The sequence below is a fragment of the Ambystoma mexicanum genome, chromosome 4q (assembly GCF_040938575.1).
Source record: "Ambystoma mexicanum isolate Mex_15411 chromosome 4q, UKY_AmexF1_1, whole genome shotgun sequence".
NCBI lineage: Eukaryota > Metazoa > Chordata > Amphibia > Caudata > Ambystomatidae > Ambystoma > Ambystoma mexicanum.
This window is the reverse complement of record NC_090928.1, coordinates 975,744,216-975,769,334: the sequence shown is the minus strand read 5'-3', so window position 1 is coordinate 975,769,334 and position 25,119 is coordinate 975,744,216. Positions and strand designations below refer to the sequence as shown.

The 25,119-nt window shown below is 45.6% G+C and overlaps 1 protein-coding gene and 1 long non-coding RNA gene across 3 annotated transcripts in view; one reads left to right on the top strand and one right to left on the bottom strand.

The window, feature by feature from the left end:
* LOC138468116 (uncharacterized) overlaps nucleotides 1-10,707 on the bottom strand; it is a 233,924-nt gene extending 223,217 nt beyond the window's left edge. For both annotated transcript variants that reach the window (XR_011268208.1, XR_011268207.1), the window contains exon 1: nucleotides 10,572-10,707. This is a non-coding gene — a long non-coding RNA (uncharacterized lncRNA). The remainder of the gene's footprint in view (nucleotides 1-10,571) is intronic.
* A 187-nt stretch (nucleotides 10,708-10,894) lies between these two features.
* Nucleotides 10,895-25,119, top strand: part of LOC138468115 (serine/threonine-protein kinase Nek2-like) — a 293,190-nt gene continuing 278,965 nt past the window's right edge. Inside the window, exons 1-2 of the mRNA XM_069608532.1 lie at nucleotides 10,895-11,025; nucleotides 23,250-23,467. Of these exons, the coding sequence (XP_069464633.1) occupies nucleotides 10,930-11,025; nucleotides 23,250-23,467 (314 nt within the window). The 5' untranslated portion in view covers nucleotides 10,895-10,929. The remainder of the gene's footprint in view (nucleotides 11,026-23,249; nucleotides 23,468-25,119) is intronic.

The following is a 25,119-nucleotide window of genomic DNA, read 5'->3' as shown; positions in this document are numbered from 1 at the left end:
AAAGTGACTGCTACGATTCTTATTCAACCAAAGGAATGCCCTTATACAAATCATATCCAAGCACTTTATTTGCTTCCATGAAACGTTTGCATCTTGGACTGATACTGAGAGGATGGTGCTTTCCGCAAGCTTGTTGGAAGTTAAATAATGACTAATCCCCCACACTAGCGTGAGAAGGGGGTTTAGATTCTATTAAAGACAAGAAGGCTAGTATTATGCATTACAATCTTTACTCTGAAACCACAGCAGCAAAGAAAAAACGTTTACAAACAAAAAAGTTGTAAAAAAACAGAACTAAATAGAGTTCAATGTCAATGTAAGGGGGCTCCCCAACCCATCATGGAGGACAGGTCATGCCCTGCAGGAGACCAATGAGCAGGGACCCTCACCTTGTATAAGTCCTTTACTCTAAACCCAACTCCTCCTACTGTAGCTGTCTTGAACCAGACGTCCTGCACAGATCAGATGATAAATGATGAAGACACAACCAGCGAAGCTCTCGTACAACGCACTCTCCACATCTTGTAACTGTGAGCCACAAACCTGAGCAGAACCTCAACTCGTAGCTGTAAGAACAAGCAAAAGAAGGGTGGGTGGATGGGAAGAACAACAAACCAAAGAATGTTCTCTCTTGAAACACCTGTGTATATGCGTGCCATAACTGCCATATCATATCATATCATATCAAGGGTGGGTGGGTGTTTGGGATAATACTCGCCATCTTGTCTTTAATAGAATCTAAACCCCCTTCTCACGCTAGTGTGGGGGATTAGTCATTCTATGGCAAGACAGGAGGCTCATATTATGCAAGTTTGATGTCCTTGCAACCTGATAAATACAATGGTGACAATACGATAAAAAGAATAGAAGAAAGTGTTTTAAATGTTTTCATTTGATCAATCAGCTGAACGCAAGAGCAAATGCCCAAGGCTAGGTTGCCTAAATAACTGTCTTATAAGGCATAGTCAAATCCACTGCAATAAAACAAACTGGGAAAATGTGCCAATTCCAGCGTTCCTCACAGGCCACCAAAACCAACTGGTTAAAAAGAGGGGGGGACACTGAACAAAGTCTTCCTATACTAAAAGGTTAAGAAAAAACCCTAGGATTAACAAACTCCTCGGTTGTTCAATCAAACATTTAAAACACTTAAATTCATATCATCTTTGGGAACCTACATAGTAACGAAAGAAGATAAACACTTAGCTCTCCTGGAGATAAAGAAAAAGACCCCTTAGGCGGGTGAAAGCTTTGTAGGTTCCATCCCATGCGTTAAAGGAAGATATCATATTAGAAACAGGACATGTCACATAGCTACACTGGGGAACCAAGTGGGAAAGGCAAATCTTCAAAAAAGGTAAAATGGGAGTAAAAGGTCATTTTATTAACATGTAATAGGATGACCTATCTTGAGCGGAGCTGAAAAGCAATAGACTTAACACAGAATTATCCCCAGACATATGTGTATAATAAGAAAGGTATGTCTTCTGGAGGCAGAAGCAGAATGGAAGAGAGGGGCCCCACCTGAAAACCCGCAGCTAGCTTTAAATAACATCCGAACTAAGAAAAGACCCAACCAGGGAACCCTGACGACAAAGGGATATTCCCGAAAAATCCTTGAAACACTGGGAAGAGTTAAACCTGCCAAACCGCCAAGACGTAGACCCTCAGACCTCCTGAGCTCTTGAAGAAGGACTCTGCTACAATGACAAAAGGAAGATATTTACAAAAACCTAACCCTCAAGAGACTGATCTTGGCAAGGAGAAAAAACATATCTTACATCGAATCGCTACCATTATAGTGATACCTGAACCCCCTTGTAGATGTGCCAGGTGCTTGGACCTTATTCCCTCCTCCATGGTTGATGAATCCCCTAGAGGATCATAAACTAATCAAAGGAGGCCCACTAAATTCCATAGTTTTAGTAAAGACTCTAAACTGCAAAGAAACTGATCACTAAACAGTTAAAATTAAGTTGCTCACCAAAAGAGGACTAATCTCGATCTTAGACAATCTGAAGAATCTTGAAACCCCCAGCACCCTGTGCTGGCACCTTATTGCAGAACAATCTCCCGTGAAAACCCAAAAGGTCTATCTGCCATGCAGGTGACTAGGAGAACCAAGTCATTAACTAAATATATCCCAGCCCTCTGGTAATCGCACTGACAGACACCTTCTGAGATGGTGAATGTAGAGACGTTGGAACGCCCTGTGATAGAAGGCCGTAATGACTTAGATGGAAGATGAGTAGCACCCCAAGACCCCTCTATCCCACCAAGGGATATTGTGCCTTCCCAAAGGAGGAGAAAAAACCTCCTCCACTTATCTAAGGAAAACCTTGCAACCCAGAAGAAGGCTACCTTGAGGACCACAATAAAGCCCCGCTTTACACCCTTAAAATAAATGCACTCTTGCACTTCTAACCAACCCCCATGACCGTGGAAAGGGGCTCCGCTTAACTTAGTGGAATACCAGGAAATTGGTGCAAAGTAAAGTAAATTGACAGGAGGGAAATGCCCAGTGCGAGTTTTGCACTGGCCAAGAGCCAGAATTCCTCTTAAAGGAAAACGGAAACCATCCGGTGTTACTCCAAGAGGTGTAACATTATGATGCAATCCCCCCGCAAGGGTGGCGGGAAGGGGAATGAGGGGGAAAGAACTTTGGGATAATTATAGTGCCCCGTAAATGAAAGGTTGTGAAAGAATATTGGGACAACTGTCCCTTCAAACACTGAGGCCTGAGCTTCCGTATGCATGTAAGGCTGACTGGCCTCTCTGGGGATCAGGGGAAGGAAAAAATTAAGCACATTGCCCAGAGCAAAATAGCACCATATAGTGCTACGAACCCTCAGGTATACGAGTGTTGCTCATCATTACTACCAACGGTGTGTGGTGTGAGGTGTTCACTTATCGATCTCAGCAGGATGAAAGACTGATTTAGACCCTTCCAAAATTAGGAACCTGCATCAGTAGGCTCTGCACAGATTTGAAAGCCAGCACTCTATTCGCTGCACTGTAGGAAAAATATATAATGAAAGAAACTAAACATCTCTATTGAGGGTACCGAACCCTGCTTGTACTCCTCGAGCAGAGGAAAAATTGTTACACACAGCTAGACGATTAGCAGAAAACAGGCCAAGCCTTGGGAGGAAAACCATGGGGCGGGCGCCAGAAAGTTATTATTTGGTAACCCGTCCCTCTGATACCAGCAAGTGTTCCCAAACACTCCATCCAAATCAGAACATGGTTGCTCAACTTGCCTTGCAACAAAACTGAACAATTACCCTCGAGCTGACCTTGTCCCCACCAATAGTCCAAATTGTATAATAAATGTCATAATGGGACAATTAGTAAGGGAAACACGACACCCACTAAAGAGAGAATCAAGCCCTGCAGCCCTCAATAGGGACATAAAGTGTCATTTTTCTCTTCCTCATGTCGAGAGAAAATTCTGCAACTTAATCAACACGGGTACTGAGTGGAGCAATTGTGATTGGGGATAGAAATGCTTAAGGAAACTGACTGAGATGTCCTGAAACTAACTAATGTAAAGGGCGACAGAATTTAACTAAAAGACGAAGGTTAACACCTGAGTGATGGCTAGAGAGGAAGGGTCAACCCCCCACATGGGTCTGTTTACAACCACCTCCACACACTCTTTTCTTTAAAGTACTTAATGAATAAATAAATAAAATAATATAAAATAATATAAAATGCCCAAGGAAGTGGGGTTACGCCCCCACAGGGGTCCGAACCCCGGCCCCTTATAGAATCTGATGCCTAATGAGCTATCCGGGCTACTGACAATCCTGAAAATGTAAATGTGTTCCAGTCACTGCTTAAATATAATGTTTATCACAAGAGTACACTGAGCAAGAGCACCTCCACTGCTCACCCTAGCAGGGTGTGGAACCAGCAGTACACAAGGGGTTCACCTCGCAAAAGAACACAGGCAAAGCCTGCCACCGAGCTGGTTATGGTACACAAACAGTGAAGGTAATCACCAATGCCATATGCAGCACACAAACAAAATTGCCGACTTTAAGCGAGGAATACACTGAGCAAGTGTACCTCAAACTGCTCACCCTACCAGGGTGTGGCAACCACCAGTACACGAGGGGCTACCTCACACTAGAACACAGGCAATGCCTGTCACTGAGCAGGTGATGGCACACTTACAGGGAAGATAATCACATCTGCCATATGCAGCACCTAAACAAAGCTGCCGACTTTAAGGGAGGAATACACAGAGCAAGTGCACCTCAAACTGCTCACCCTAGCAGGGTGTGGTAACCAGCAGTACACGAGGGGGTAACCTTGCATTAGAACTCAGAACCTGAAACCGAGCAGGTTATGGCACCTACAGTGAAGGCAAATGACCTATGCCCTGCGCAGCGCTTAAATAAATAAATAAAGCTGCAGGCTGGCAGCGTATGAGGCTCTTCAGTAGGCGAATTAATGTCAAATATAAGCTGAAAATACCAATTTAAAAACAGAATTAAAATGTCTATTTTTTAAAATATATATATATATATATATATATATATACATGCATGTAAATACATATACATAAATATATAGACACATCCATATCCATATGTGTACACTGGAAATTGCAGGAAGCGAACCCAGGTCCTTCTGCATGGAAACCTGCAGCCTTCTTATTGAGCCATCTCACTTGTGTGCTGAAGCCTTCTGTATACTTTCCAACAATTAAGGGCCATGCGCGCCAGGTTAAAGCTGAAACTATATATATATATATATATATATATATATATAACAACGCCCATACTAAAGAAAAACATGGAGACGTTCAACTTAAAAAGAGGTTACATCTGCACGCTGTAGATATGCTCTCTGAAAGAGCTTTACCAACGAAATGAGGGCCGTGCGAACTGCACCCCAGCCGGGTCCTCAAACTTGAACTCTGTAAATATGCTCAATGAAATGAAATGGGGCCACGCGCGCCGGGACTGAAGCAGAAGCTTCTGTCAACCAAGCGCACGTCGCTGTAAATAGGCTTGTATTTACATGAAAGGAGAGCGCTGGGAAAGGAGTGGGCGGGCCAACCGACAACACACAGGCCCTCATTACGACCCTGGCGGAAAGCGACTGACCGGAGCGCCACAGCGTAAATAGCGTTTCCGCCATTGCACGAAGGAGCAAAGTGCGGCCCATTCCGACCCATCGGGCACGAGCACCACGCCACGGCGGAAGTGCAAAGTCCGCGATGGCGGAAATGACCCCAAAACGGCCCACACCGCCGCCGTACGGCGCCCTAGGTGCAATACCGCCACCCCTCTTAGCGGTCACCGCAGTGTGCGCCTACCGGAAAGTACGGTGACCGGAAATATACGGAAACGGAAGTTAAAACATGGGCCCGGAACGGGAAACATCCCGGCGTACACCTATAAAAACACTAAAACCACACAACCACTAAAATCACTACCCTGAAACACACCCCAACCCGTCAACCACCCTAGCGAAACCAAGAAAAATGGGAAAAGTAGCGAAGAAAGCGTGCGACCGCAAGCGGCAGGTCCACTTCTCCCGTGAGGAACTCACCGTGCTAACAGAGACCCTCCAGGAGAATGCTGCCGTCGTCTTCTCCACGCAAATGACCAGGACGGCACTTGCAAACAAGAAGGCCATATGGGCTCTGGTGGCACAGCGGGTAAGTGCGGTGGGGACCGCACCCCGCAGCAATGCCGCAAGCGATGGGACGACCTGCGGATACGCGTCCGCAGCATACTCTCTGCCAACCGCAACATTGCCACAGCCACCGGGGGAGGTCCTGAATCACCCATCAAGTTGACCCCCTGGGAAGAAATCTGTGCCTCCACCATCGGAATGGAGAGCATAGAGGGAGTCGGAGGGATGGAGAAAGGAGTGCAGACATCCGAAGATTCAGGTAGGTGGGCCAGATAAAACAATGCCAAATCCACACAGTCCATCCATGTGAAGTACCATGCGTCCACATAGTGCAACAGAAACACATGTCCAGCATCACCTGTATGTGGACGAGAAACGTATGATGTGGAATGCCATTGATACGTACGCACACCCCCCCCCTTTCCTGGCAGGTCATTGCCAATTCACATACCCCACATCATCATGCATGTAATGAGACTCACCGAGTAGCCAGGATCTGTTCCCTGCGTGTCGCTCCATGTAGCGTGGTATTGTAGAGTTCCTCAAGACCATAGAATCATGGGTTGATCCAGGGAATCGGGCACAACAATGTGTAATGATCCTGTTGGAGTCACACACCATCTGTACATTCAGGGAATGAAATTGTTTTCGGTTGCGGTACTGGGCCTCCATGGCATGTGGGACGACCAATTCAACATGGGTGCAGTCGATGGCACCAATGCAACCCGGTATGCCGGCAAGTGCATGGAATCCCACTTTTGTGTTGGTTATTTCCTGCTCCGAGCGTGGTAGAGAGATGTAGTCGTCTGCGTGCTGCAGGAGGGCATCGAGCACTTGCAATAGTGTCCGTGAGAACAGTGGCTGGGAAATGCCATGCAACTGTCCGACTGTGTGCTGGTAGGTGCCTGTGGCCAGGAAGTGTAGTACAGACACCACCTTCAGTAGGGGTGGGATGGCGGTTGGGCTATCTATCATGCTGACAAGGTCAGCCTGTTTCATGTCCACAATGGCGGCTATGGTGTCCCGGTCCAGCCGGTAGAGGGTGTGGATCTGCTCATCAGTGAGGTTGAACGGATGTGCTCGGAGGCGTGGGATTGCGGGCTGCCTGCGTGGTGGTAGTGGCTGTGCTGGTGGGCCTTGCTGGCCCTGCCTTGGCCTCCTCCTCCTCCTGCGTCTCCTCCGTGCGGCTGGTTGTAGTTGGTGTTCGTCTTCTTCTTGGAGTCGGAGCACTTGCAGTGCTATCAGGTCCCCCAGGGCCAACATCGCGAGTCCTGCCGGTAGCATTTCGGTGTGGTTGTGGGAGGAGACTGGCTGTGCAATTTATGTGTTTTCAGGCTGTATGGCCTCCACCTGTGGTGATTGATTCCACCTGTGCAATCTGCTCTCCCCTTTGGCCGAGCACGTCCCGCGCACAACGCTGAAATTCGGGGAATTGTATCTTGCTATTGCAATCATGTATTTGTACCCGATGGCCGTGTAAGATTGGTTGATATGTTCATTCTGCTGTGGTCCCATTGTTTCACATACTATCTGTGCAGTCGCGAACAGACTTGTGAGGGGTCAGTGGAACGTAGTACTCGAGTAACGGTGGGCCCTCATGCATCACTGTACCGAGTTGCAACGACGGGCGGGGCGTCCCATTCGTGGGTGAAGGCAGTTGCCATTTTCACACACAGCCGCACTCGATGGAATAATTAGTGATTTCAAACGGCCACAGATGCCTTTTCGACGTGATGTTGCAAATGAGGAATTCGAAGGGCGGCGCTTTCGGTTTCCAGCTAGCGGCGAGGAGATGCCCACAGGTCTGACTGCAAATATAACGTTCTATTGTTCTATGTCCTTGAGACAGGGCCCATGGCGAGGGAGCAATGATTGATATGAATAGTTTGGGATGCGCAATAGCTACGTGGGCGATGAGGCCGTCCGTTCCCAAATACATGTTACTTCACAACACTGGAATTACGGGCTGGGGCACTGTGGATTTAGCAGGCTGCATAACGCACAGACTCAATGGATGTGTCTAATGTTATGTGAGTAATTATTCAGGCATTTTGATCCCGGGATGAGGGAATGATGGATGGATGCATGGGCAGGTGATTTGATACAGAGTTTGCCATGTACAGGGCTTCTTGGGATCTATCCGCCTCCCCTACGCTATGTGATGCAGGGCTGCCATAGTGGGACCATCGTCCATCTGGCCTTGTTGAGCCCTCCCTGTCTCGAGGCGCCCTCAGACACTTGTGTCCATGCACGTTAACATTCCCATCTGATGGAATCTGTTTTGACAGACGCATGCACAGGTACACTCGTTTGTGATGGTGTTTGCACCTCGATATAGATGGTTATGAGTCGCAAGTGGTTTTGGGGTGGTGATGATCCTTTTGAGTGGGCTAGCATGCATATGGCTGTGGATTTCGTGTGATCATTGAAGTGAGTTGTTGGAATGTAGTTCTGATGGCCATTCTGTTCTTTTTCTTTTCTTTTGGTTGACAGGTATCTCCTCCCCTTTTGCCACTGCCATCTGTATGCCACTCCTGAGCGATGGATTTTACTCCCGACACCTGCTGCTTCGTGTTAATCAGTGGAGCAGCATTACGATCTTATGGGACGATCGCCAATGGCCCACATGCCCTTACGCAGTACTGGTGGCTCGGAGCAACATTTCGGCCTTTCAGCTGGACTAGTGCCTCCCCATTGGGACGGCCCTGCGGTTCTGTGCGCTTCCATGTTGCCTTTTCGTACGTGAATGTGGCTCTGTGTACCATGGGGGAACAGGGCGACACACAGGTAGTGGCTGGTCATTTCTTGCGGATGCAGCCCACAATGGTGATTAGTGTTTTGGAGTTCATGGCCTGATGGCTGTATGGGCTTGGTGACTTTGATGTGCATAAAATTTCTATTCTGATTTGGCCCGTGTAGCGTTTTTCTTTGCAAGTGATGTGGCATATGCCTATTTGGGGGGCGATGTATTGTGAGGAGATCTGCATTGGGTTCCAGCTTCGGGGTTTAGTTGCGTGGTACTGTGCTGGGCGCGTTTGCCTACGAAGCCCAGTGAGGTCAGGGATGGGGGCTGCCAATATGACAGTTTGAATGTTGTCATGCTCAGGGGCGGGGGATTGGGTTTTGTGTAACAGATGCCGGTCAGCCAGGTGGACTGGTGGAATGATGTGATTTTCGGAATATTGCTGGTCACAGGTGCCTGTGTTTGCGTGCGTTTCTTGGTGGGGGACTGTGGTCATGTCCATTGGGATGGCTTCTGTATTCGTGCCATCTGTGCCCTGCAGCTCCCATTGGCCCCTCTTGTGTTTCTTTTGTTCGTTGGCATGCATGGGTGACTTGTACATTTCAATAGTTGCATTGTGGCTTCATTGCACCTACGGGGAGTTGTACTTTGTGGGCAGGGAGCGGTGTACAGGCACTCAGTGGGGCCGTTTACGGTTGATTCGCGATGCCGTACTTCTCGCCATGGCGGAATGGTACATTACGCCATGCCTGATGGCGTTAGGTACATGTCCGCTAGGGTCGGAATTGGCGTACCGTTGCGCCATGGTGGTGTTTGCGGTTTGGCATGGCGCGCGCGCGCGTGCTTGGTGCAGTTAGCGTTGGCGTTCACTACGGTGTCGCTAATGGCTTCGTACTTTGCGGTGACGGGTCATAGTCGCACCGAGCGCTATTCGATGGCGGTATTGCATTTCCGCCATCGTTTTTCGATTTCCGCCAGGGTCGTAATGAGGGCCACAGACACACGCGCGGCTTGGAGCGGAAGGGGCTGCCAGGCCCATTAAACAAATCCAGCCGCACACGCGGACAGGAGCGGGAGGGCCGACCGGCCCCTTAGCCGCAAAATAAACCCCACACAAGGAAGGAATGGAGAGAGCGGGCTGCTCGGTGCCGCCCTCCAAGCCCCACAAATCCACTGAACAGACAACTGCGCTGCTTGAGCACCAGAGCCCCACGCGCGTCGGGCCTGAAGCCAAAGCGTTGGGAAATGACACCAAAAGAAAAAAAGACCCCGCCACAATAAAGCGTCACAAACACCATAAAACTTAATTTTGTAAGTGTAAAACAGTAAATATATACTGTATAACCAATAAACCACACAATATAAACATATTATATTAATACAATATAAAATTTGACAATTATTCACTAGCATGCAAAGCACAACTAGGAGTGCCTTAGCTGTGGTGTCAGCAGCAAAGAAAGAGGGAGTTGGGTTTAGAGTAAAGGACTTATATAAGGGAAGGTAGGTCCCTGCCCATTGGTTTCCTGCAGGGCAGGGGTGTTGCTAGGTCTGGAAAAGACCCGGGGCTACGCTAATGTCATAACGGTTGGGGCTAGCTAGCCTTTTAGTTGTAGCTCCTTAAATTCAATCTGGGGCTACAACCAAAAGACCAGGGGCTATAGCCCCCTTAGCCCCCCTAGCAACGCCTCTGCTGCATGACCTGTCCTCCATGATGGGTTGGGGAGCCCCCCCCCTTACATTGACATTCAACTCTATTTAGTTCTGTTTTTCACAACTTTTTTGTTTGTAAAAGTTTTTTCTTTGCTGCTGTGGTTTCAGAGTAAAGATTGTAATGAATAATATGAGCCTACTGTCTTGCCATAGAATCAGGGCATGTGTGTACAAAAACGCAGTTGCGAAGGTCATAATTTATAATCTAGGGGTTTGCTGTCATCAGTCATGTGAGATTGTATATGTTCATAGTGCCCATAAATCCTATGGCTAGGAATGTGAGTGCATACAGTAATCTAAATTCCTTCAGAAAAACATATACTGTACAACGCACCATTTCGACCTCGAGAGGGGTGCATGCTTCGGGCTCCCTCGCGTCCCTTGGTCACTTGCTCATATTCAGGGCGGTGGTGGGTGTATCATTTCTGCCCCCATAGCGAAAATCACAAATTGCCACTCATACCTGTCTTCGCTAATGGTGCGAGCCGCAGAGAATGATGATTGGGCCGTCTGTATCGCCTGGGAGGTCGTATTCAGGAGCAGGCTGTATATGGCGATACCGTTAGCAGCCGAAGTAGATTGTGTCCACTCGCCTACGCCCTCTCACGGCGGTTTCACACTTGAACCACGTTTTCTCCCAAGATACCTCAAGTGTTTATGCACGCTCTTCAATCTGAGAGGCTGGAGCGCGCGCGGTCACCAGGGCCAATCAGGTGCGCCGCCCTCGGCGCCGCCGTTTAAAAGCGTGACTATGGCGGCCGCTGCCGATACGTACTCATTTCTCGGCCTCCGCGTCCGACACTTGTGAGTTTGTAGCAGCCATGACGTCGCGACTCGAGGATTACCAGGAGCTGCGCATCGTGGGCCGGGGCACGTTCGGGACTTGCGCTAAGGTGAAGCGGAAAGCCGATGGCAAGGTGAGCGAGCACCAAGCGCAGAGCACCCGTTATGACGGTCTGGGGAGAAGGCGTAGGAGGGACTTGAAGATTAACCTGCTGTGTACGGCCAGAGGCGGCATTGCAGGGGCCAAGTGGCTCCTGTGCAGGCAGCGCGCAATCCGCCCCCAGCCTGGCGGTTTAGCCCACAGCGGCACCCGGTGGGTTTGTAGGGTTCGTGCCCCCCCCCGCTCCCTCTAATGGTACCCTTCTGCGTGCATACTTGCCAACCCTACAGATTTCAGTGACGGATTCTACTGCTTTTTACAGTGGCAGGTAATTTGTGATTCTAAGGCAGACTGCTTGAGACCAGCCCAGGACAAGGCATGCAACGCATTAGTCTGTACAGTGGCTGCTAGGTGATTACTTTACTTTAATTAGGATCAGACCGATCCACTGACCTGACAGCTACGTGACTCGCTCCTGCACTCTTGTCAATACAACCCTTAGGTGAACCAGCAGTGAAAGCAAGTGGCAGAGTGTAACACCATCACACAACATCTGCCGACAATTTGGTGTTAGCATTCAGAATTATACATTTTTAACATTTAACATCTTTCCATGTTGTGCTCATACCTGCCTACATTTGAAAATCAAAATATCCCCTGCCCACAGCAACACAAGACTCTGCCCATTTGCACATGGCTCCGCCCCCACCCATCTGTCAAAGGTAAACTCGGTTGTTGTAGCCTTGTGTTTGCTTACTATAGCATTGAAAATAATTCATTCAATGCTATAGTCAGTAAAATGAAGGCAGCGCCGCCACTGAAATAATAGTGCTTTCAATCCATGCCATTGGATTGAAAGCACTATAATTGATTCGGCGGCGCACTCAGTGTGCTTACTATAGCATTGAATGAATGATTTTCAGTGCTATTGTAAGCAAAATGAAGGCGGCGGCGCTGCCGAAATAATAGTGCTTTCAATCCATGTCATTGCATTGAACACAGCATTATTTTGGCAGCGCCGCTGCCTTCATTTTGCTTAAAATAGCACTGAAGATCATTCATTCAATGCTATAGTAGTCAAGGACATGGTTTGAAAGCAGCATTATTTCGGCTGCTGCACCGACTTCATCTTGCTTACTATAGCATTGAATGAATTATTTCCAGTGCTATAGTAACCAAAATGAACGTGGCACTGCCGTAATACTGCTTTAAATCCAATGATATGGATTGAAAGCACTAATATAGTGGTGCGGGCAGTGGGCACAAACATTTTGCACTGGGTCCCGTCATATTCTCCACCTGATTGGCTAACAGCAGCAACCAATCAGGTGGAGAATATGACAGGAAAGAATCTCAAAATTCCTGATATTCAAGGAACTTTTCCGGAGACTCAGAGAAATGCTCAAAATGGTTAGGCAGGTATGGTTGAGCTATTTGTATATTTTGTATTTTCCTAAAATGTCATTGTTATGTGAATTATTTTTCAAATTTGAAAAATCCTACATCTTTTTCGTCACAGAATGTTGGTAGGTATGTACGTGTAGTTCGTTTTTTGGCATATGGTGGGGATATTAGAACAGTTTATTTGCCCTGGTGTGTTACTTTTTTGTAACCAGTCACTCGACATACATGCCAACATTCTGTGACCAAAAATCTGTAGGAATCTAAGTTTCAAAAATAGAACTAGATATGTCACATGAACTTTGGCCTTCAGTCACCACATAAAATGACCTGAAGTGACATATGGCCTTGAAGAGATCACAGGAAAAGACTGCCTGATGTGGCCTATCCAAAAATCCTCTGACCCATCATTAGAAAGAAATGTACCAAATAAGTGCGCTGTGAGCAGTGTGACCAGCGTCTTCTTCATTAACACATTTTCCTCTTCTAACATAACTGCTGAAAATCACGAGCTGGCCAGCCAGCAGGGACCTGAAACACAAAATACCCACTGAACAGCTATACATCCTATTTGAACAAGTGCCCGCTGTGGAGGATCCGGTGTGAAGAGACATCAAGGTGAATACACTAATGTATACCCCAAGGGAAGTGACGGCCGCAAAGACTCCTGCAAATGCAACTTTTAAGGCAAGCCCGAGAACAAAAGTAATATAGAGATAAATATATTACTGTTATACAACTACTGACTGGCAACATGCGGCAGTTGCTTCCGGCCTCTCTCAGGCTCATGGCCACTTTCAACTAAAAGGTTAAGGCCCCTATGTCCTTGACACATCAATGATGTCATATCAGGATGCTGATCATGCCTCAGGGAGCCAGGCCAAAATTTTCTTTAAAAAAAAAAAACTGCATTTGTTGCCACTAAATCGGTAGGACTGCTTAAAAAGTGGTTTCCTAACGCCTAAATCGGTAGGGTTGGCAAGTATGTGACCACACTTGTTTAATTCAACTTTACAAGTGGCTTCCCGATACTTCTCGGTCGCTGCAAGTAATGTAGAAGCTGAAAAGCCAGTCCGTGTTTTGCAGTACTGACCATGCGATCTGTTGGGCAACCACATAAACAAGCTGTGGCTCTCCATTTTGTAAAATCATTTTTTTAAAATGATTTCTTTGGGTATTCTTGGTTAAAAGGCAAGACCTTTAACACGAAATACATTTTATCCATAAATGTTTCATTTTTTTATCAGATATAACATTAAAAGAAGAGATTGTTACAGAAAAGTTTTGCCTTAAACTTCAACTAGTCACTTCTAACTTCGAAGTTCCGATATACTCAAATGGTTTATCTAGTTAAAAAACCTTGTAAAGGAAGTGTATGTGGTAGATAACCAGTAGGTATAATATCATCCCATTGAGCAGTTTTAAGCTTAATTTCTTTGCAAGCCAGTCCAAAATTAAAAGGAACATATCCAATCTCCTCCGAAAGGTTCCAACATCTTTAACCTAATCTTTCAAGCCGTTGAAGTTGTCCCAAGATTCATAGTATTTCCCAAACTGGAAGTCTGATTGCGTCCCTCATGTTTTAAGATCCAACAAAAATGCTTCTGGCAATTATACAGGGTGTAGGGATGTCCTGCCAATTTCACTGTCCATAGCCTCACCAGGAACAGATCTTGAAAGGCCTAGAGCCAAAGGCCACAATTTGCCCTCAAGTAGTTGCTTATGGATCTCATCACAAAAAGCCTCCAGGCCAGACATTTCACAGGCACAAAACTGGCTTTATATATCTTTAAGAGGCCTTCGATGGCATACTGTAGGAAAGACACTGGAGGCGATGGGTAGGTGTGCAGGCCCGCTCGGAGCCCTAATCCACCTCGCATCTGCTAACCGTCTGCTCTGAGCCTCGCGACTGCTCAAAGAACAAGGTCACGGGGCAGAAAGCCATTCTAAGATTCCAAATATTTACATATCTCCCGCCTCAAAACAAGAAAATACAAATGACTTATAATCACTGAACAAAAAAATATAAACACAAGGATATGTGGTAAAACATACATAATCTCCCAACCCTGCTAGTTCCTTGGTAACTCTCCCTCTTGTGGTAACAACCCTGTTACTCATACCAGCCTCCTCATCCACACTGGCTTGATCTGTCATCCTGATTAGCCACACTACCTCCCACTTGTTGGTCCTCCACCCACACTTGTACCTCAGTGGCCTTAGCCAACCTACCCTTGGACCATACCTCACGCCCACAAGAATGACGCCATTCCTAACAGCAACTTTCTTGGGTCCGAGAAATCTACTTTCAATACATTTGTTCACAGATCTAGGATTCTTGATAAATACCTGCTCTCCTACACACCACTCACACCCCTTCACATTCTCCCTCCTATCAAAATGTTCTTTATTCTTTTCTTGCCCCTCTGATTAACCTAATTATCTCCTTCCTATCCATCATAATGGATTTTGCCATTCCTAACCATCCTGGGCAGTTTGGTGCCAGGTTCCCTCCCTTTAAGAGACACAAATGAAGAAACCCCTGCAATAGTGTGGTGTTGTCACGTGGTTTAACACTGTGTCCCATGTGCAACGCCATTTGGGTTCCTCCATTTAAATACCTTTTCACTCTTTCTACTAAACCATTTGCCCTAGGATGGTATAATGCTGTTGTGTGCACAATGCCGTAACCCACCAAGAATCTCCTCATTTTCCGACTCAAATTGCACACCATTGTCAGATACCAACTCAAAGGGGACGCCTATCTTCAGAAAAACTCTCTCCAAAAACTGGCTCAAATCTTTTGCAGTCACCTCTCTAACTGCTTCCCACTCCACCCACTTGGAATGGAAATCTACTAGCACCAATGAATATTTGAAACCTTCACCTAACCCTGCAATAGGGCCTTTTATCCACTGCCAACTTTTACCATGGTTGATCTGGAATAGTGTTAGGAATCATGGGTGTTTCACGTACCACCCTACTTTTGTCACTAGACTGACATGACAGTTTACATGCACCTCAGCCATCTTATCTATCTATTCCTGGCCACCAATAACTTTGTCTCAACTTCCTTTTCATTGCCCCCTCGCCAGGGTGCCCTTTGTGCGCCTACTCCACTAACACGGCCCTGATACCCACAAAATTGCCCTCTCCTCAATCTGCCATCAACCAAACACAACTCCTCCTTGACTTCCCACCACCTTTCCACTGTTTTATCGACTTCAAATCTCCATCCTTCTGTTCACAGCCACTTTTCACCTCCCACAGCCCTCTCCACTTCACCTTCGTCCAATTCCTCCATGTCCAACTATTCCTCCCTTGCCACAGGTAATCTGGACAGGCAATCTGCCACTTCATTCTATTTACCAGGTAAGTAACTCACTTCAAAATGATACATCTGTAATCCTAAACCCCATTTGCTGATGCTCGGGGAACCCAATGCCCACCTTCAAACAGTTGTACCATTGGTTTATGGTCTGACCTTACCACAAATGTTCTCCCCCACAAGAAATATTTAAAGTGAATCGCCCAAAACATTGCCAGGGTTTCTCGCTCAATGACAAGAGTAATTTCCCTCCGCACCTCTCAGTGGACTCGATTACTCTTTCTACATTACTCTTATCGTACTGCACTAAAGTCGCACCCTACCATACTGGCATCCACCACCAAGACACATTTGTCACACGGAATAAACATCCCAATTGAGGGTGCACTCATTTATGGCTTCTTTGATCCTCCTAAATGCCTCCTCTCATTCTGCACTCCACATGAACTGAACTTAACCCCCTTCCCGAGTAACCTCCACAAAGGCGTAGAAATGCTTGCATAATTCTTTACAAATTTATGATGGTACTCGGCCAAACCAAGGAATGACCTTATTTGGTCCTTGTCCTCTGGTCGAGGTGCACTTTTGATGGTCTCTGCCAAACTTTCCTTAGGCTTCACTCCTTTCCTGTCTACCACATGCCCCAAAACCTCTACCCTCAAATCTAATTTTGCACTTGTTCCTCCGCACCGTCAACCCAGCCTCATTCAGTCTAACACTTCTTTAAGAATCATATCATGTTTTTTCTGAATTAGCATTAACGAATATATCATCTGGAAGATCACTACATTTTGTACCCCCTCCATTATAGTCTCCGTTACTCTCTGGAAGACAGCTGCTGCTGACGCCATCCCAAACGGCATTCTGCAAATCTTAAGTCCCCAATGGGGTCACAAATGCAAAGTGACTAGTTTCTGTCAATGGTACTCTGTGGTACACTTGAGATGTCGATCACTGAAGTTTTGCCCCATTCAATGTCTTTCCCCAATAATGGGTAGAGGATGTCTATCAATTAAAATGTTCCTGTTCAAATCTCTCAGGTCCACACATAGTCTTATCTCTCCATTAGGTTTAGCCGCTACCACCACCAGTGACAACCACTCGGAGCTCTGTTTCAATAATACCCCCTTGTAACAGTTTCTGGATCTCCTGTTTCACTTTACATTCAAGTGGTGGGGCACTGACCTAACCTTATGCACCTTGGTAACGACTCCACTTTTGAGGACTATCTCGTGTTCGAACCCCTTCAACATTCCCAAATCCTCCTTAAGTACTTTGGGAAATTCCTGTTCCCATTTATCTTTTACCTCTGCAACCGTGATGGGATACTCGGCACTTGTATCCTTATGCCAAGCTTCCATTGCTCAGCCCACCCCAAAAGGGAGGACCCTTCCTGGGTTACATAGACATCAGCCTCACAGCTGCTACCTTTATACTTTCCCTAAGACCTTGATTTTCATATTGCCCTAGGCATACAGTTCAATCATGTGTTCGCTCAATTGTTCTACCTTTCCTTGCACACAGCCTTCAAGTGTTTTCCTTGATGAGGGTCCACGACGAACAGCTGTCAACCTTCATAGTTACCACTCTCCCTTCAATCAGGAAGACGTCCGTTGGTCCATTCCCTTTAGGAAACATTTCAGCAACTTCAACACATGCTTTCCTTGATGAGGAACTACATGACTTTCTTCCTGCTCAGGAACCTTTAGCTCCACACTATCAATTGCCCAGACTCCTTGCAGACTCTTTTATTACACTTCGAGCAATTTATGTTCCTAGCTGGGCAAAACATACTCTAAAAAATGTGGCGATTGCTACCACATTTGAAGCACTTGACCTCCTTGAATGTGCTGGGTTTTTTCAAATTCCTGACTGCTGCAACTTCGCCCCCTAGCTTGTCTCCTCTCATAGTCGACATGTATTTGCTCGTCTGTTCCATACTTGACGTTTCCACCGCCAACTCTAGCGGAAGGTCCTTCGATGGCAATCTCTCCTGAACCTTGGAACTGGTGCAGCGAACCAATTGATCACGCAAGTCAGTGAGATGACCAAAATCACAGGTGTGGCTCAGCATCCTCAAAGCAGCAATGAAATTCTCCACTGGTTCCTGTACTGTCTGGAAAAATGTCTCTCAAAGGTAGTGTTCTTTTTAGGCTCAATGTATTGCCAGCTTCCAGATCAGATTTACCTTGCCCTTCCTGTGGTGGTTCCGGCAACCCATCATAAACACTGCGGCCCTCGGCTTCTAAGTTGTGTAGCAGGATCGCTTCTTTTCTGGCAGAGGCACATTTCTCGTCCCCTATTATAATAAGATACGTGTCAAAAAGCTTTTTCCACCTGATGGCAGGTGTGCCAGCTTCTGATAAAGGTGGGGGTGGTGCCATACTTGCTGCCACCATTTTAATAGTCATCCTGCAAGGCCTGTGCTTATTGCGTGGGTTCTCTACTTTAATTGCTATACTAACTGCAGTTGTGTCACAACTCCACTAATGACACCCTTTTTCCTTTTTTTTAAGCTTCTGCTGGTTATTTCTCTTAGCTTCTTATGGTGGATTCTTTCCATAAACGAATCCATTTGGCCGTGTCATTTCATTTTTTTTTTCAGTGTTTCACTGAAATCTTTCAGTTGCCACAACTGATTTGCGCTCCCCTTGCTATGATCCATCTTAGATGCAGGCACTCTTGTGCTATTGGCTGCTCCTGCTTTCAATCAGCCTGTGAGTCCCTGGATGCTCTCAGCCCCTCCCACGGTGCCGGACAGGCTTCCTGAAAGACTTCGTGCAGGACTATAAGGCTGCAGCATGTTAACACGTCCTCCCTCGTCTCCTCACCTCTAATTGATTCGTAGATAGTGGATGAGACAAGGGGTTGGGGACCACAGCACACAGGGTACTGACTCTGCATGATCCTTCCTGGCAGATGGTCACAGCCTCGGGCACCACCCTGCAGCCGTTTTTGCACAGCTGATGCAACCGAGACCCCTCCGCCACAGCAGCAGTGTTGTGCGGCACAACCAGCGCTTCTCCATGCTCCAGGATCGGGAGGTGTGGAGGGGCCAGACGGGAGGCTCCGCACAACACTCCTATACCAGCGGGCCGGCAGCTTACACCCCAGATCCCATCCTTGTCGCCACTGTAGGAAAGACGCTGGAGGCCATGGGGAGGTGTGTATTTTATTTAAAGCGGGTCTGCTCGGAGCCCTAATCAACTTCGCATCTGCTCTGCCACGCATCCACGCTCAAAGAACAAGGTGTCGGGGCAGAGCCATTCTAAGATTCCAACTATTTACCTATCCCTACACATCCTCCACTGTTGATGTGAAATGCTTTGATTGCATACCATTTCCATAGTTCTTTTGCCATTTCCTTAGTTATTTTGCCATATCATCATTGGTCAGACCCACAGAGCCCAAATCATCATCATAGATTGGTATTCCCAAATAAGTATATTTCTTGAATACTAACAACATTGTCCTCAATTTTCCATACAAATCCAAGATTTTTAATCCCATTGGCTCTAATTATCAATCTTAGTATTAAATTATTTGCAACGGAATAATCTTGCAGATGTTGTAAACTGAGCTGAAGGCCAATAGGTGTGCAATCTAAATGAACACAAAGGTCGGGCCAGGCCCCCCTGATCTCACCCCCCCCCTTTACCAGTTGGAAGGGGGAGGCCTTGCTAGAGGTGTTGGAACATCCCAGTGACTCGAGCATCGTGGGCAAGAGGTTGCAGACAGCTGGTATTTTGCTTATATGCGGCAGAAACTTCAAAGTGTTTAGCATTCTAGGGGAGCCTTGGTCAGGATTGCTTGCCTTGAACAATCTGTTAATACCCCACAGCCATGTAACACACGACTGTGTTGCGGTTTTTTAAACTGCATTCTTGCTTTTCCAGTCATTTTTTTTTTTAACACCACTATTTCTGTCATTTTGTGATTAACATTTTTAATGATTTGAACTGATGGGTACTGACGCTTGTATTGTGGATCCCTGCTCTGACTTTCTCCTTAGTGAGGCATGATGATTTTGACATGTCATTAGCAGATCATTTCGGACGGAAAGTGATTTGAGATTGGGAAATGGTAACTGGCAGTGGCCATTGCTGTGACTTTCTTAAAATTATATATGGTTTTAAGATTTTTGGCAATTAGAAATTATGGAGGCACAGAATAGTGTGAAACCTTTCACTTGTCTATATGCGATTTTGTGTATTTTGCATGATGCTTGTAGATTTCCATTCAGAATGGGGGATAAAGCTACAATCGTGTCATAATTTTCCAAGTCCTGTGGAGTGGAAAGTTGCAGTTAAATGCCACATTTCCAGTCTGTAGTACTTGAAAATTCGCCTTTTATGATTGTAGCTTTATTGGTGGAAGCAGGCAGATCCCAAGGAATCATTTGAGATGGCTCCCACAAATGCTAATTGGGGGAGAGATTTACACTTTTCCAGAAACATCTTAGAAAATAGAAGAGAAGGCGATTCTTGCCTGTTACCTTTACTTAAAATTGCCTGGAAGGGGCTCTTTTGAATAAAAATGCAAACAGAAGTTGTCCATTCCATGCAAATTAGGATACAAAATAAAATTACCCTTACTTTTTCGTAAACCAATTTCTACATTGTCAGGTTTTATCATGTTACTTGTGCATTTTTTTAAAGGATCAGTATAAGGTTTTTTAGGTATTCAACACATGCTTCCAACTTGAGCTGGGAAGATGCATGTCAAATACCAACATTTCAGGCTAAACTCACGTTTTGGCTTTACCACTTAACCAAAGTGTGTGAGATCCTGGGCAAATCATTTAATCTCACTGTCTTAATGGCCAACCTAGAAGGGATTCCGTTTGCAGTATCAATTATTCCAAAAAAGCCTCGCTCATGGTTTAATAGATGGGCAGCGCAGGGGTTCGGGCCTGCCAAGGAGATTTGCATCTTCCTTTAGCAAATAGGCCATTTATTGAATGATTTGCTATTGAAATTCACAATTGCAAAGATCTAAAGATATCATCATGGACATTTCCATATTGTAATCTGTATCTACTGACGATAACATATAGAGGGGTTGGCAGGGGAAAAGCAGCCACAAGGCAGGAAACTCCCTCAACCTTCACTGCCTGCCTCCTGATCTTGCTCCCCCCCACCCCAGTCTCTCCTGCATGTTAGCACTTCGTTGCATCCTCAATTAAAATGTGCAGCAAAATTGCAACAAAACTTGTGCTTCAAAATGCCATTTTGTAGGCAACAAAATGTTCTATTTGCTTCAGTATTCTGGAGGAGGGGGGGGGGCTGTTTTTTACAGCAAGATACAATACCGTGCCTCAATCATTAGGCTATGACCCGGGATGTGTTTTTTGGTCATGAATAATTATTTTTAGAACATGAAATAGGTGACATTGGTTAATTGAGGATGTCTGTCTCATTAGCCAGACGGGGCCAGCAAGATAGTCTTTGCCAGTTTATCTCCTCAGAATTGATTTCTTTACTGTGCCACCAAGTTTTTAATTTATTCATAAAATGTTAATGGCTACATGCATTTTCCATATTGATATATGTATTTATGTGGTTTTTTAGCTTGTAACCATAGGACCAACGGCCTATGTAATTATGAAAGTTTTAGTACAAAAAGAAAAATACTATTCACTGTGTTCTGTTCCTTGTTGTGATTCCTATACCCTATGGAATAGGACCCAGTATCAGTTAAGACTGGGTCATTGAACTATTTGATTAATGGTTCATCTGGGGGACCTCCCTGTGTTTCGCTACTCATTTGTTCCCTAGATGCCTTTGAGTACTTATCCCTTTTGTGGTAAGTTTTACAGCAAGGTGGCAGGAGCACAAGCACCTCTCCATAGCCAGTGTTTAGGGCAGTAGAGCACACACAATCGGCCCTGGCAGGAGGAAGCATCCTCGCCAGCCCAAGAAGTCATTGTGGGGGGTAGGATGGGATAGTTAAATTGGTGGTCAGGGTGAGCTGATGGAAGATGACTGGGGATAAAAGGGAGGGAGTGGATAGAATAGAAAGGGGGCAGCAGGTGGGAAGGGAAGATGGGTACATTGTTGCCACACTTTGTCCTGCTTATTTTGCTATTTACTGTTTATATAGCTCAATTGAAGCATTGTTACAGAAAGTATACGACTTTTATTCATAGGGCATGATTAACTGGGATTATTAACATCTTGGGCTCTTGATCAGGGGTCTGCGGTATACAGATTTCATGATTTGACAATAGTTTTCCTTATAAATATGGGAAGAGTAGCCAATGAAGGTCATGAGGGGCCAGATGGTAGAGGGCAGAATACTTTGCAAGGGGTACTGCAGAGCATGTGACTTTTGGAAGGCAGGAACAGATTTCCCACTTGAAATTGAGTGATCCTGGGCAATCACTTCATGTCCACAAAGCCTGGTGGTGGCCAAGCTGTTGCCAGCCAGTCATGCACCTAAACACCAAACTCCCAATAGTAGAAAAACCTAAGGCCGCTTGGAGACAACCTAAACAACCCTGTAACGGGTGTTAGTACTTGTGACGGCCATGAACTACTCCTGTTATGATCTCAGTCTTGCCCAAGGAGCACTTTGCCTTATATCTGCCACGTATTGCAATCCTAACATGCATCTTTACATTCAAGTAGCGATGCAGGTAAATGTCGCCTGGTCCAAAGAACTGGTCTTCAAATCTATGCTTCTGCACTATCTGTCTAACGGACTGAATAAGGGTGCAAACAGATTTTTCCAGATCTCCAAATACTTTTTTGCTGGATTAGGGATCTGAGAAATCTGGCTCAACTGAAAAGCATTGTTTTGGGTACTCCACCCACACCAAATGGAAGTTTGGGGTTGGGGGCGGGGGGGTTAGAGGGGAGTGGGTCCTAAGATCATCCTGGACCATCCAGATGAAAATTCCTAGAGCTTGACCTAATTTGGTGTAAAATGTATGGGTACCCTGACAAAGCCCTAAACCTCATGACGCAGTGGCATGCCCCGTTTAAACCACTACCACTTAAATGCATTAGTTGGAATGTTCATGCTGGACAGTAAACCTCCCTTTAACACATTGAAGGCTTGCGCGCTCGCACTTCAAGATCACTTGAAATGGCCTGTTTTATAAATCATTATTTTTTAGATGTCGTGCTTTTTTTTGCACCGGCTCGGTTATGGTCTCAGATATGTTGATAAGCACCAGTGGGGCTGGGGAGTGGTAGGTAGCCAGTGTATAGCTACTACTGTCTATACTGAAAGCTGGAGCAAAATGTCAGTTCCTGCATTCTGGGAAGTGTACTTTTTAGTGCTAAAAAAGTTACATGTTACAAAAGGAAAATAAAGGGCTGGATAAGCGACTCACACAAGATGTGGGGTGATCACCGTTTGTTCACTTGTTGCATATAAGGCACATCACTTTATTGGCTTTTTGGCCCTATAATCTTGCCTAGCTCACGATGTAAACGGCTGTTTTCACTATGTGCGCTGACCATGGGGAAACTTTCATAATTCTTTTTGTTGGAGATTTAAATGCATCTTTTTTTCTGTTTTAGATTCTGCTTTGGAAAGAGATGAACTTTTGTAATGTGTCTGACAAGGAGAAGCAGAAGCTAAAGTCTGAAGTTGCTGTGCTCCGTGAGATGAGGCATCCCAACATTGTTCGATATTACGATAAGATCTATGATCGAGTCAAAGGCATGCTCTACATTGTGATGGAATACTGTGAAGGAGGAGACCTGGCTGGTTTAATTGACAAACATTCAAAACAGTGGTATGTGCTTCAATATTCTGTCAATGTTTCTCCTCTGTAAAGATGGACTTAGTCCTGAGATGTCAGTTTAGGTTGACACCTGGGTTTGTTTGTGGCATCTAATGTATCAATATAAAGATGAGGTTTTTTTTTATGGATGCCTACACGCCAGTGTTTTAGCCTTGCACACATCCTCTCCACATTTCCTCCAGGAATTGATGGCCACACCACAGCAGGACCCTGGCAGCACCTGTTGTGAGATGGCCTGAAAATTAATGATTGCAGCTTTGTCACTAATGTTTTACTGTGACAACCAACAAATCCTTTGTGAATGCACTATTAGCGTGTTTGCTATAAATGCGGCTGTGGTTGGCTGGATGATGGCGATCTGTTTCATCACTGCTGATTGTACATGTTTAAGTTATACCATACATTAAGTTGACCTTAACAATGTTCATTTTCTTTGGTAGTGTTTTGATAGACGTTTTTAATCGGTTGTCTGTGATTTTGCGAATACCCAGAATTATATCCCCATGGGGGACAACAGATTTACTCATGTGCAAAAAGGGGGCTTTTTGGGGAAGGAAAGCATCAGTTAGTGCTTGCTAGGTAAACATGCATTGAATAAGTGGCTTTAGGTCCAGGAATATTCAGAAGAACCTTTAATTGGGCCATTGGCCGTGCTGTACTCTTTAAATTAAAAACACAAACTCACACTTCAAAATGCATTTGAAATGGTGACGTAAACCTTTTGTTTGAAGTGGATGACCCTGTGTTCCCTCAATAAAAAGCACAACTAAAGACTAAACATATGCTTTCAAAATATTGCATTTTACAAGGGCACAACTTTGGCAGCAGCTGGCTTCAGTAGAGTTGTTCAGAATGGTTCCATGTCATTTAAGTTTACTTGGTGGTAATTGAGTTCATGGAAATGACTTGGTATTTTAGTTTTTTTTTTTAAACGCCAGACGTTCCTTCCATCGTGAAGGAGACCGGTTGCTATCCTCACGTAAATCCAAATGCCACAACTGTAGTTTGAGCTCCGGGTTGGATTGACCTCGGACTTTCGGCCCGTGGCCGGCCGAAATCGTCCGAGGAGTGGGTCGGTTTATGGCCATGTTGGAAGGAAATCAAAGCCTTTCATCCTTTGGTCGATAAAATGAGTACCAAGACAGGTTGGGTGATATTGTATGCATATTTGTTATATAAAAAAGAGCTTAAGCAGAAGTGCTATACAATAACAAGTTAATCATTTGGCCTTGGACGTCTGCGTGGATTCAAAGTAATTTGGTGTACTTGGGAACAATGCTATTTTATGCGACTTCCTGTTTTGTCAAGGGGTGAACTGTTGTGATATCAGAGGTCAAGGGTCGGGTCGTGAGGCAAGGGGCGGGCCACTTTTTTGAGGTGCGGGGTGGGAAACTTTTCTTTGGGTCACCAGCAGGCCTATTTCTTGTCCCAGTCCGACCCTGTTTTAACTGCACCTGAGGTCCCAAAATTGCTGGTCTGTTAAGTGAACATAAACACTCCAGTTATAAAAACCTTTAAATTCCATCTAGCATCTGACTAAGCTTGGTGTTTTTGACTGTTTGGGCCTTCATTTGGCATATCATGGCAGTACCCCAAAGGCTGTCTCCGCTATGGTGGCTTTGTAGATACATGAAGGTTCTACT